General features: G+C 36.4%; 1 protein-coding gene across 1 annotated transcript in view; it reads right to left on the bottom strand.

Moving 5' to 3' along the window:
* Positions 1–498: 498 nt before the first annotated feature.
* The window catches only part of LOC129229818 (POU domain protein 2-like), a 673,124-nt gene continuing 659,086 nt past the window's right edge, over positions 499–14,536 (bottom strand). The window contains exons 5-9 of the mRNA XM_054864195.1: positions 7,102–7,182; positions 6,197–6,364; positions 5,114–5,428; positions 3,709–3,823; positions 499–1,201 (exon numbers count right to left, since the gene is read on the bottom strand). Of these exons, the coding sequence (XP_054720170.1) occupies positions 570–1,201; positions 3,709–3,823; positions 5,114–5,428; positions 6,197–6,364; positions 7,102–7,182 (1,311 nt within the window). The 3' untranslated portion in view covers positions 499–569. The remainder of the gene's footprint in view (positions 1,202–3,708; positions 3,824–5,113; positions 5,429–6,196; positions 6,365–7,101; positions 7,183–14,536) is intronic.

Below are 14,536 nucleotides of genomic sequence, written 5' to 3'. Positions count from 1 at the left end.
AAGATGGGATTAGATGTTTCTTTGCTTCCGATAGAGGTATTCTGTTGTTGTAACCAAGCGCCATTGGTTTTCTATCTTATACTTCGCTCGCCATCGGCAATGAGAAATGATGATCAATTCTATAGCTAAGAGGTGACACTGAGCCCGGGCAGCCGAGGACCTGCTGGATGAAGACAGGACACGGGCTAGACCGGGCAGGAGGAGGAAGGAAGGAAGGAGAGGGAAGAAAAAGGAAATAATAAACGATACGAAAGAATGGTGAGTTCCCTGAGACACTGCAGACGTAGCAAGTGTTGGTAGCAACACTCTTATACATCGCAATCCCTGCCCTAGAAAGATGGCTCAAGCCATGGTACTGTTCAAAATATAATGTTCTTTTGACATGAGGTAATTATTTTTTTCATATTCCTGCCGCAGCAGCAGGGTCCATCATTTTGTTCCCGCACGCGGAACACGGCGGTCGACGACGACGACATGGTCCTTCTTTGTAACAGTGATATGAATTTCTTTTGTTGTTATAGGAACTGTTGCAGAGAGTCGTAAATAATAATAATCTATAGGAAGAACGACTACTCGCTCTTGAGCGTGGGTGGCGAGACGATGGCGGACACCCTGGTGGCGGCCGCTGAGGTAGCTTGTTGAGCGTTGCCGGTGGGCGTGGAGGCCAGCATCGACGTGGTCGAGAGGTCGGTCGGGGTGACCGGGGAGCGTGGCTGGGGCAGGGCCAGGGCCATGGGCATGGCCGGGGTGACCGGGGAGACGAGCGGCGAGCCGCAGCCGGACATGGAACAGCTGGTCGGAGGGTTGATCCGCTTCTCCTTCTGGCGGCGGTTGCAGAACCAGACCCTCACCACCTCCTTCTCCATGGTGAGCTGCTCGGCCAGCATGGAGATCTCCTCGGAGGTGGGCTTCGGGTTCTGGAGGAAGGCCTTCTCCAGCGCCAGCCGCACCGTCGTCTCGATGCTGGTGCGCTTCTTGCGCCGCCGCCCGATCGACTCGGAGGTGGTGTGCGCGCTGCTCAGCGCGTCCGGGTTGTTCAGCGACGCGTCCGCGTCCTCCAGCCACCGCTGCAGCAGCGGCTTCAGCTTGCACATGTTCTTGAAGCTCAGGTTGAGCGCCTCGAACCGAGAGATGGTCGTCTGGCTGAAGTCGTTGTTGTACAGCTTGCCCATCGCCAGCCCCACGTCGCCCTGGGTGAAGCCTGGAAAAAGATACATACACACGGTCAGTCACCGCCCACTCGGTGCCGGGGGGCGGATCCTTCGGTCGAGAGTTCCGACAGCAAAGACTCTCGACCAAAGGATCTGTCCCCGACACTGAAAAAAGGCATCCATGCTACAGCGGCTACATCCGCCGCCTCACACAGTGATGACGTCGTTGTTGGCGATTTGTCTTAATGCCAAATTTGGAGGAAAGTTGGTAGTTACTGGCGACTTTTTTGGTAGCGAGTTTTGCAAGAAATTGTCGAATATCACCAGGTTTGGCGAAATTTTGGGAATTTTTTGAACCAAACTGGTCATTACTGTCACGTGATCATCACCGAAGTTTGCGTGACACGCAACAGCGAATTAGAAGCGGCCTTTGGCAGGATATACATAGATACATACAGTTGGATTTTAATAGAATCGCTTTGAACTCCTCCAATCGCCACTCTACTTACCCTGGTTATGGTTTAGCCGGATGTAGTGACCAAGGGGAGTCCGTGGATGTAGGTGAGTAAGATGTAAACTTTCAGATGTAAACTTTCACTCACGTTTTCACTTGTCATTTTTCAGTAAAGTTCATTTGATCTCTCTTTTTCCTTTGACATGTTTTGCTACTTCTGCTAAGGTAAGTAACACAGTCAGAAAACGGAGGAGACTTTCGGCCGGGAAGGTTTCTGGTGCTCGTTCAACTCGGCAGCGACAGAAATACACTTCAGTGTAGCCACCATGTTTGGTCACAAAGAAAAGCGAATTTACTAAATGCGTTTCAAACATGGTGTGAAGTATTGAGGCTGCTATAGAAATGTGACATAACTTTAGGGTTGTATATTAAATTGTTATCGCTAAAATCTGGCAAATTTGCCGAAAACCTTTATAACGGAATAAACATCAATACAAATAATAACCGTTCGCTGTAATGCATAAATGTGTATAAAATAGCCACCTGGGACTTAACCGCTGTTTAAAAACCCAATTTATATTTTCTGTTTTCGCTAATGTGGAGTTGTAAGTTGTAACTATCCCGGCAAATGGCAGCGTGACAAAGTCTAAGTTCGGAATATTTGTTGCTGCCATCTTCCGGATGTAATAACAACCTAAAACTCCAAGTTGGCACAAGAATATTAATTGACGTTTTAATTATTATCTCTTTTAATTTAATTCCAGCAAAAATGAGTTCTGACTAAATGGGTCTCTCGTAAAATTTTAAATATTTCAATACCTGGTACGACTCTCATCTCATGGCTGTTCTGAAAATGATGATGTGACAGACAGACAAACTTATATTTTATTAGGATTTATGATGCTTCAATAAACAATTGGTCTTACCCCATAGTTAAACAGCTTGAGCCATATAACCTTGTGCAAAGATATGGTACAAACTATTTATTTTCTATTTGAACTTTTAGTTCCTATGCACATAATTTAAAATGTTTTGGGTTGCTTTATTTACATGGGGAAAAATATCACTTTGGGTTTGAAGGCAAAAAGCTCGCGACAACTAAATATAAATAAATAAATAAATATCGGAAACTCGTGGTGAAATGATCAAAATCTTCTCAACAATGTGAATCAAGCAGGGGCGGACTCAGGGGAGGGTCAAAGAGTCAGCTGACCTCCCTGTGTTATGATTATATTACCAATCTTCAAATTTTTAAATTTGGAAAAAATAGTAGATGGAATCAATGTTAACCTGTTTTTTTGCTTCGTTCTGTAACTTATTTCTTCTTCAGCGCGTCACAGTTCAAAGAATTGACTGGGTTCGTTTGAATGAGCTATTGCTATTTGCAGTTTTTTTTTGTTCATTTTCAAAAGCACAATTATCTTTAATCAGCTTAACCATTGAAAAATTGTAGGGAGGAGGTATTTGAATGAGTTTTCATCTCATTGGGGGGGGGGGGGGAGTATGGGCGCGTGCAAAGGAGAAGCTTTTTTAAGTAGGATATATAACGCTGGCCATTAAAACTTCCAAATATTTTTGGATTCGTCCCTGGAATCAAGCGTTGTAATTATCAAGTGGTTAGAGCCCTTTAGCTTGAGATATTATTTTGACGTTCATTTTATGAGGAGATTAAAAAAAAAATGTTGTCTCAAGTTAATGAAACAATACACAATGAAAAAGTATAATTTTATGCACAAATACAAATGTGGAAAAATAACTAAAGGAATATTTAATACGGAATAGTAGCAACATGGCCTACCTAAAGCACATGCCAAAACTATCTCAAATATGTATAGAAAAAAGATTTTTACAAAATTAAAATTTCAATGTTTCAAAGCATTTATTTCAATTATTACTATAAGACGGTTAAAAGAATGAACATCAAATTTATAATAAATTAATTGAAAATAAATTTATCTAATTCGGAAATCTTTAGAAGTGGCTGCTTCGTAACAGTACGAGAAAAATAATTTAAATCTTTTGGAAAACTTTTTTTTCTCCCTCTTAAATAAATGATACATTAAAAAATATATAGAATGAAAAATTTACGTTTTTTGTGCTTACCAAGTTTGATTCTCCGCTGTTTGAAAGTTTTTGCGAACTGTTCTAGCTCTTCTAAGTCTGTCATTTCTTCGGGACTTGGTTCAGTAGGTCTAGGTTTTGATTGGTGAACTGGACTCTGTAAAATGGTAAACAAAATCAGTACAAAACTTTGGCTGAATTGAAAGTGGGAATTATCATTTACATTTCTACAAGTTTAATGTTTTTGATTTTTAAATTGTTCTCTCTCTCTCTTTCCACACACACACAAATACATAAACGTGCGTAGGCAGAGCACTAATTTTGAATTGACTCATAAAAATAATTAACCTTTAAAGTAATAATAAGGTAGCATTAAAGAAACCAATAATGAAAACAAATTACAGTAGGCGCCACTTAATGTGATCACGGTTAATGTTATCAGAATCACGAAGTCCCGGAATGCTTGTATGTTAACACACGTTAAAAAAGTCGGATATTGTAATCAGCGTCTTCGTTTATTGTTATCACTTTTTCATAAACTTTCAATTTTTTCACCATTTTTGTTCCTCAATTAACAGAAATACATAGGCAAACCCTGACGAGACTAACTTTCTGTGTAGCATTTTGTGGTTTTCAATAGCAGTTCAAAATTTTTCTAGGAATGAGGCTACATAAAGCTCGTCCCCAGTGACCACAGACTCCCCCTAAAAAAACTTTCTTTTGCACCTAAAAAAGTTCAGTCGCTGGACATGTTGCAGGCATTGATGTAGGACCTCCATTGTTGCCATTACTTTGTAAACTATTCAAGAATTGTGTCGAGATTGAAAACAAAGCGAAGTTAAATTAAAATTTAAGCAACAAACAAAACCATGCTGGAGAAGATAGAAAAGCTGAATGTGGTTTGAAACTGGTTTACAAATGTCAGGGATAATGGTCATATTTTACTTCACCTATTACTATGTGATTAAAAATTGAAAATCTTAGCTTTAACTTTTTATAATTCAGAATTTTTCATTCCTTTAATTTAATAATTTATAATTTAAAACTGAATTCAGTTGAGTCTTTGTGATTTTAATTTGAGGTTGCCAAAATAAATGCACCTTAATTGCTAAAAAAAATCATTATTTTGTGCCTCTTGGATTCTTTTTGGTTATTGTTAACAGTCGGTTATTGTTATCAAATTGTATTTGTCCCAAAGTGATCACATTAAGCAGCGCCTACTGCATTCATTAAAAAAGAGCCGTCTATATTAATATTATAAAATTAGATTGTACTAGAATTTGAATCTGTTTTTCGAAATGAAAATTTATCGCATGAAAAACTACCTTCACACAACAAGAAAATGTCTCAGAATGGTTCGAAAGCGCGAAACCTCAATTGTTCTTTGAGTCATTGCGATGTACTAAGTACGTTATCATGAGTATAAAATGTATTTATTTGAGCTAACCTTTTGTGTCGGCGGCATTTGTGCTTGGGTGATAATGACAGGCTGTGAGGACTGTAGGGACGAGGGGGGCAAAGGGGGTGGGGGCGGCTGTGGAGGCGCTTGAGGTCGCGGCTGCTGGTGAGACTGTGTCTGTTGCTGGTGGTGCTGTGACTGTTGGTGCATTTGCTGAAACTGCTGCTGAGCCGCGGCAGCAGCAGCCACAGTGGCTGCAGCCTGAGAGGACAGCACTCCCTGAGGTAGAGAAACGGCCGCTTGACTGGCCTGGAGTTGAAGGTTCTGAAGACTCTGCTGCATCAGACCCTGCTGAAGAAGGCCCTACGGGATGGGAACAACAATTCAGTAACTCAGGAAGATTACAAGACAAGACAAATCACAAAGTAAACAAGTAGAAAACATCGCACATCCCAGATATGCTCCCAGTTAATTTCTTAAGATTGACAGTAAAACTCAAATTTCGGCCGAAAGAAACCCTTCAGAAACATAACAAAACATGATATTAAAATAAAATAAATGACACAAAACTCAATCATGAAAATGTAACGGCATTCATAAATGTTCAAAAAAATAAATGTATAAGTACGACAATCATAGAACAAATCTTGCAGGATATTTCATCATTATCTTTTCAAAGAGTTATTTGCAAGATTGACAAATTCCTGAATGAGATTAAAGCGTCTCGTTTAGAGCGTTTTTACGTTCACAGTAAAAACCAAAGGTGAATGAACATGATTAAAACTCAAAATTTCTCCTACAGTTGAGGAAAGTTGAAAATACCAAAAATTGGACGAAATAGAGCTGCTCTTCTCCGTGCGCATTCACTTTGAGCATTAAAACAGTTTTCCAACAACAGAGTGACCCTGTTTCATCAGTGCAAATCAGGGTTTCATGTAAAAGAAAAAACCCTACCTCAAATTTACTCATTCATCACATAATATCTTCGACGATTAACGTCTTCCATCGCGATACTAGTAACATGATTAAAAAGTTTCTTTGAATCACAGCATTAGATTAGGACTTTTAAAGAGTACTAGACAGGTCACATTTAAGTAGGTTATTATCAAAACAGGATTAATTCAGTGCTACCTGGTTTTGTAGGAAAAGTTGAGCCTGCACATTTGCAGGTATTTGGCCAGGCTGGAGGAAAACAAAAGGTTGCATACTCTGAAGACTGTGTTGCTGTAATTGCTGTTGCAACTGTTGTAAATCTTGTGGACTCAGCTGCATACCACCTAAACCTGAGTTTACAGGCAACTGTTGAAAGAAAAAAAAAACGAGAGAAAATATTGAAAAATATGTAAACTTTTCTAAAATTATTTAATTTTAAATACTTTTTGTGAATCGCATTTAAATAAAATAATAAAGTAAATTATTTTTGGCAAATATTCCAATTAATTTGTTTTTAAAACAGTCAAACCCCGTTAACGCGAACTCCCTTAACGCGAATTAAATGCTATTCCCTGTCAGATAAAGCTAACAATTTGTGCTAAATGAAGCATTTAAAGGCAACTAAGACGAAAAAAAAAATATTGCATAAATGGACAAAAATAGGGCAAGCAACAAATACAAAAGAATTTTCAAAAATTCTTCATAAAATAAAACTTTCAAGTTGAACAAGCACAAAATTTCCACCTTTCAATATTAATTAATTTATTCGTTTTTGATTTTTTTACTAATGTCTTTACGATACGTGAATCCTTCTTTCATGCTTTATTCCTTAAAGAGAGAAAAAAAAAAAAAAAAAAAAAAAAAAAAAAAAAAAAAAACGGGAAAGTAGGCTAAAATTATTTAAGAATGAAACACGTTTTTAACTTGTGTTAGTTTGTATACCTATGAAACCTGTAACTAGAACAATTTAAGCAAAAGAAGAGTTTAGTTTTCTTCGAGAATAATTATATACTTACTCATGATACATGAAGCTGAAACAAAAGAAGATGCAAATTTTAACAAGCATCATTTCATCATAAAAAAGAAAGAAATGCAAATATTACCTTTCCTACTTGCTGTAACTGCTGTGCAAGACCCGCTTGCATAAGCATCTGTTGTTGTCCCTGAGCCCCTGCTGCTAACAACTGAAAATAAATAAACGAGTTTTAACAGAAAATAAAACTTTTAAACATTATGCAGCTTGAAATTTAATTATTCTCATAGTGGAAAAAGGATACAAAATCTAACAAAGCACTACTAAATTAAAACTAAATAAATAAATAAACAAATGCAGAACAAATCACTATAATGCTCTTCAGAAAGTTTTTACACTTATGTATACATGCTTAAAGTTACTGTTTATGACTTCTATAACTATATTATTTAGCAGTTATATAATTTAATTAGTTTTTTTCATTTATATTCACTAACTTTTAATCACTTTTTGATAATCTAGTCAAATATTATTTGCATGCTGCATGTTTTGTTCAACTCATGCCTTCAATACTGTAAATAGCGTTTCCCGATAGCGGTATGACAATGAAGGAAAAACATTCTTACAGTAAAACAGATCAGTTGACTCTGATTCACTCACTATACATATTACCAATGCAAACCATTTTGATAAACGAATTTAGAAAAACAAAAACTCAGTACTTAAGTAAATTTAAATCTACAAAGATGGTAAAAACCACGCAGAAATAAGTGTGCAGCTTTCTTTTAGAGACAGAAGGTAAGAAAACGCTTTTTAAATATTCGTAGAAATTTGTTCATTAGTCCATTTGTTTCCGTGATCAAGGATTACTGATGCCTGCTATCAATTGATCTATTAAAAAAACTTTTTTTTTCAAAAGAATCTGTCGGAGTTTTTAAAATAATTTACCCGCCCCTTTTATTCTCTTTCTCTCCCTCTTTCAATATTTTCTTTTCTCATAAATTTTAAAGAACTTTAGTTGAAATACAGTTTTATGAAGTGATACAGTTCAAACAATTTAGCGTATTCTTTTTTTTTCTCGAGTTTCCAAACTTTGGTTTTTATTACCTGCAGATACATATATTTCTATAGCAAATCTACGTATATATCTGCAATAATCTATTATATGAGTGCAGACATATAGATATATTCTACGTACACGGCTTCATAAAAGAAAAAAAGTTTACTCAGTGAAAAATTTGACTGCAAATTTTTAAGATGAAATAAGTAAGAGTCCATCAGTATGCGATTGGTTATTAAAATAAGTGTTAATTTAATTATGGAAAATCAACGATGTATGCAGAAAGTTTGAAGCAAGGAATACGTAGCTGTCGTAGTACGAACGAAATTTGCTTCACCCCCACATTTAAATTATAAATCATAGTTTTCTTTGCTTATCATTTCATTTCTTTTCGCAATCAAGGGTTAGAGCTACCGTGCTACCTGTTATAAATTCATTTTTTAAACATGTTTGACACATAATTTTAAAAAAAAATACATTTCTGAGACATTATTAAAAACTTTTGAAACATTATTTATTTATTTATTTATTTATTTATTTTTTTGAAACAATATAGGAGGACATTTTTTTAAATACAAGATGATAAATATATTAATCTGTATGGGACTAAAATCTTTAAATGGAGTGTCCTTATCTTTTGCACTAAAATCTTTAAATGGAGTGTCCTTATCTTTTGCAATCTTTCAATACCTTGAAGAAATTGTTTCGGCACGACGGCGCATTGAACAAACGGTAGAATTACGATAAACGGGTCGAGGCGATAAATATTTCATTCTGGCAACCCACTGCCATCTTGGCGATGGAGCAATTTTGGTAACCCTACAACAAAGCTGATTTGCTATCCGTTTGACCAACCGACGCTACAAAAAATTGTAATTGATTTGTCTAATAATTCTTTCTTTTCTTTCTTCATTTCAAAGAAACATATTTTTAATTTTCTCAAATGTGATTTTTTTCCCTGAAAATTGGCAGCATATACTATATCTTTTCAAGTTTTTGATCACAGAAACATTTTATGAAATTTTATATCGTGGAATGTTTTTCACTCTTAACTATTTTAAGTTATAAATTTAAAAATTAGTCATTCATATCTATTGGATACTTTTTTTTTTCAGATTTTGCTCGCCGTAAGTACGGTAGAATTACGGTAACCGGGTCGCGTTGGCGTATTTTTTCAAGAACTGCCGAATTTGGCACCTATGACTCAATGTAAACAAAGTACTACAGTGTAAACAAAAGAAATCATCCAATGAGAGTTGACCCAAAGACAAGGGGCGGAGCTTCGGACTGCTCAAACTATCACCTTGGTAACTACTTTTCTTTCTCCGACGGCAACCGTAAATAAAAAAAAGCATTAAAATTCATTTTTTCTTTTTAAAATATTGCAAAATATGGAAGAAACAAATGATTAAGTCTTTTTTTGAACAATCACGATTGCTTATTGTTCTCATTCGACTGTTTTGAATTCCTATCATTTTATTTTTCCGTCAGCACAATCTGCCAGCACCACCGTCGCGTCCACCGGCCTCACGATGCTGCTCCTCTTGCGAAAACCGTCTCCAGGTTGCATCCATATCCTACACACACACACGCATACATACACGCACGTACACACACACACACATACACACACTCAGGCCTGCACACAGACACAAACACACAAGCCTACATACAACACACACACGCGTACACGCACAGCACTGCATACACTGCATTATCAACATTTTCATAATGTTATTAAATATATTGTTTACTTCAGTGAGAAAACAGTTACTCCATGGGTTTATGGTAATAATAATCATTTTCAAAATCTGATCTTATATTGTACTAGTGGTACCCGCACGGCTTTGCCCGTAATAGAAAAATTAAAAGGTCTTTTTCGCCTGTATATTTACAAATAATGTATCCTGAATTTTCTCGCAATTGGCTTGTATCCATGTTACGGTTCCACGTTATGATAATTTCGCATCTCGCCAATTGGCTTGTGCCCATGTTACAGTTCCACGTTATGATAATTTCATAATTTACTCGTCCATCTTATGTTAATTTTGTTCTTAAAATTGGAATAGAAAAAGAGCCACATCGAATTTTCATAAAATCGCTTCGAGGTGCACTCCCCCATGCTACAAACTAACTTTGTGCCAAATTTCATGAAAATCGGCTGAACGGTCTAGGCGCTATAAGCGTCACAGAGATCCTGACAGACAGAGAGACTTTCAGCTTTATTATTAGTAAAGAATATTTGGTGTTACACAGAAAATGCTTTTTGAATTATAACATAACGAATTTCTAGCTATTAGGATTTCGAAGATTAATTGAAGCCTCCTGATGTTTAGTGCAGCATTGATTTGCATAATGTCAGGCATGTTTTGTTTTAAATGTTGAGTAAAATTTGTAGTGCAAATGCATGGCAAAAAGAAATTAGAACAATAATTACAGAAATTAAATAAAAAAAGAAATCATTAGAAAAATATTTTAATTATAATTTTACCCCATGCACGAAGCAAAGCAATGATTTACACCTATATTTGAAAACACAAACTTACTGCCGAAAAATGAAAAACTATATAGTTCTACTGTAAAACACAACGTTCTGCTTTAACGTGCTGTAATTTTCGATCTAAATTTCCAATTCCTTCATTTTAAAAAAGATTATTCATCTTAATTACTTCAATTTGCACAACAGTCTCCTAGATGAACGGAAACATGAATTTTTGGCGGGATCAACCAAGGAGGAGCGCACCTGTGTTTCAAAACATCCCAGTGCTCTGTAAATGAGTTTTTCTCTCAACGTGATTAACAAAGAAGGAAAACAACCTTACACTGAACCCTTAATTTATAAATTTAAAGGAATCTTTCAGTCTCCGACGCCTGCTTCGACATTACATAAATATTTTTCTCGAAACTAATTTAAACATGTATAAAATATAAGCATGAGATTTCGTGGGAAGAAAAATCTCCGAACGGGAAGCACACCATGTCATTCCAATTACTTATCTGTAAATGTGTTTCCCTCTCAACGTGATTAACATAGAAGGAAAACAATCTTACACAATGAACCGTAATTTATTAAGGTTCTCTCAGTCTCCGTCTCCTACTTCGACAATATGAAAACATTTTTCTTGAAATAAAATATCTTACATTTTTAAACAGGTATAAAATGTACGCATTAGATTTTCGTGGGAAGAAAAATCATCAAGCGAGGAGCGCTCCATGTCATTCCAATTATTGCTCTGTAAATTTGGTTTTCTCTCAACATGAGGAAGGAAGAAAGAAAACAACACTCCAATATTAACGGTAATTTTACAAATTTAAAGGTTATTTTAGTCCCTGTCTCGAATTTCAATAAAAAAAGAAATAAATAAATTAAATAAATAAATAAATAAATAAAATAAAATAATTGAATTAATTAATTTAAAATAGATATGAAATGGCTGGTAAACATTTTTGTGGTATAAAAATAACCAAACAGGGCGCGCCACTTCTATTCCAGTACTCTGTAAATGTGTTTTTCTCTCAACATGATTAATAAAGAAGGAAATGAACCTTACAGTACAAACCGTAATTCATTAAGGTTCTTTCAATCTCCGTCTCCTACTTCGACAATATGGAAACATTTTTTCTTGAAATAAAATATCTTACAATTTTAGGCAGGTATAAAATGTACGCATTAGTATTCTTGGGAAGGAAAATCATCAAATGGGAAACGCACCATGTTATTCTAAATTATTGCTCTATAAATGTGGTTTTCTCTCAACGTGAGGAACGATGAAAGAAAACAACACTGCCTTATTAACGGTAATTTTAATAATTTAAAGGTTCTTTTAGTCCCTGTCTCAAAAAACAAAAAAAAAAAAAAAATAAATAAATAAATAAATAAATAAATAAATAAATAAATAAATAATAAAATAAATAAATAAATAAATAAAATAAGTAAATTAAATTAACTACAAACATAAATAAAAAGGCTGGTAGGAATTTTTGTGGGATAAAAATCACCAAACAGGGCGCACCACGTCTATTCCAGTGCTATGTAAATGGGGTTTTCTCTCAATGTGATTAACAAAGAATGAAAACAACCTTACACTATGAACCGTAATTTATTAAGATTCTTTCAACCTGCGTCTTCTACTTACACAATATGAAAACATTTTTCTTGAAATAAAATACTCTATAACAAAAAATCGACGCACCAAGAAGCAATCATCCGATTGCTTTGAAATTTCATATGCAGGAATGTTTTGACCAGATATGCAAATGATTAAAATTTGGTGTCCAATGAATGAATAGTTTGATCTCCAGTGCATCGGAACTGCGCGTTCAACAGATGCATATAAGGAGCAGTTCTTCAACGGTTGTTAAAAATTTCGGTTTGATTGCGATTCAGATTAACTTTTAATAACTTAAAAAATGCTTCGGCGCAGAGTTCGTGCACATTACGAGCTACTGTTAAAGTTTGAGAGAGGTCTTCTTCTTGGATTGAAAGAGGCTGGTTGGAAAAATTGGAGAATCACTCGTCAGTTGAGTTTAGCGATTCGGCGATTCGAAGGTGCTGGCAAGGATGGGTGGAAAATGGCAGAGTTCAGCGTCAGGATGGTAGGGCTCGAACCTAGGACCACAACAGATCGTGAGGACAGGGACAGAGTGATTGTCCGATCAGCTGTCACAGCAGCTTCTTCATCTCTATCAACCATCAGACGTTCAGCATAAACACCTTTGTCCATGATGACCATTTACTGACGATTGAGACAGCGAAATCGCTCGCACCGACCGCTACGCCACCTGCCACTGACGCCTGCACACCGTCGAGCCAGATTACAATGGTGCATGGTTCGATCAAATTGGAATGATGCCGACTGGGGAGGTATAGTCTTTATTGACGAATCCCACTTCCAACTGTGCCCTGACGATCATCGAAGACGTGTTTAGAGACATCCAGGGCAGAAGGGGGATCCTGCTTTCACTATTGCACTCCACACCGGCAATCAAAGAGGCATTATGGTCTGGGGTGCATTTCCTTTAATAGCCGTACCCCTGTGGTCGTAATTAGAGGTACACTTACTGCACAGCGGTAAGTCGACGACATCCTACGACCTGTTTTGCCACCGTTCCTTTTGTAGTACTCTCAGCTGGTTTTTCAGCAGGATAATGCGAGACCACATACGGCACGTGTTGCTATGAACTGTTTGCAAGCTTGTCAAACACTTCCTTGGCCTGCCAGATCGCCAGATCTCTCTGCCAGCGAGCATGTCTGGGATATTATGGCAAGGCGATTGCATTTGGCACGGAATGTTGATGACCTCGTTCGACAATTGGGGCGAATTCGGCAGAAAACGCCGCAGGAAACCATCCGTTAGCTTTATTGGTCTATGTCACGCCGTGCTTCAACTTGTATCCAGGCTAGAGGCGGATCAACACCATATTTAATTTGTTACTTTTACTCTGACATAAATTATTAAAGTGTTCTGAGATTTTAATCATTTACTATTCTGTACATTCTTTTCCTATCCACCAATTTTCGTGTCTCAATTGGACAACTCCTTCCTGGTGCGTCGATTTTTTTTGTTAAAGAGTGTATCTTGCAATTTTCAACAGGTATAAAATGTACGCATTAGATTTCGTAGGAAGAAAAATCATCAAACGGGAAGCGCTCCATTTCATTCCAATTATAGCTCTGTAAATGTGGTTTTCTCTCAACGTGAGGAACGGAGAAAGAAAACAAAACTGCAGTACTAAAGGTAATTTTATAAATTTGAAGGTTCTTTTAGACCCTGTTTCGAATTAAAAAAAAAAATGAAAATAAAGAAATAAATGAAATAAAATATATGTAAAAAGGCTGGTAGGAGTTATTGTGGGATAAAAATCACCAAACAGGGCGCACCATGTCTTTCCAGTATTCCAGTGGTCTGCAAATGTGTTTTTCTCTCAACGTGATTAATAAAGAAGAACCTTACAGTATGAACCGTAATTTATTACTGCTCTTTGAATCTCCCTCTCATACTTCGACAATATGACAACATTTTTCTTGAAATAAAATATCTTGCAATTTTAAACAGGTATAAAATGTAGGCATTAGAATTCGTGGGAAGGAAAGTCATCAAATGGGAAGCGCACCATGTTATTCCAAATTATTGCGGTATAAATGTGGTTTTCTCTCAACGTGAGTAACGAAGAAAGAAAACAACACTGCAGTATTAACGGTAATTTTATAAATTTAAAGGTTCTTCTAATCCCTGTCTCGAACTTCAAAATAAATAAATAAATAAATAAATAAATAAAAAAAAACATAAAAAAATTAATTTGAATTTTGACGTCTTGAATTCAAATTATGTTTTTCGCAATCACGAGTGTGTGTATGCAGACGTGTGTGGTGGGTATGTCTGTTTGTGTGTAGAGGGTATGTGTATGTGTGTGTAGGCATGTGTGTTTGTGTCTGTGTGCTGGCATAAGTGTGTGGGTAGTTGTGTGTATGAATGTGTGTGTGTGGGGGGGTATGTGTATGTGT

The sequence above is a fragment of the Uloborus diversus genome, chromosome 1, assembly GCF_026930045.1.
Source record: "Uloborus diversus isolate 005 chromosome 1, Udiv.v.3.1, whole genome shotgun sequence".
Taxonomy (NCBI): domain Eukaryota; kingdom Metazoa; phylum Arthropoda; class Arachnida; order Araneae; family Uloboridae; genus Uloborus; species Uloborus diversus.
This window is presented reverse-complemented; position numbering and strand designations above follow the sequence as displayed.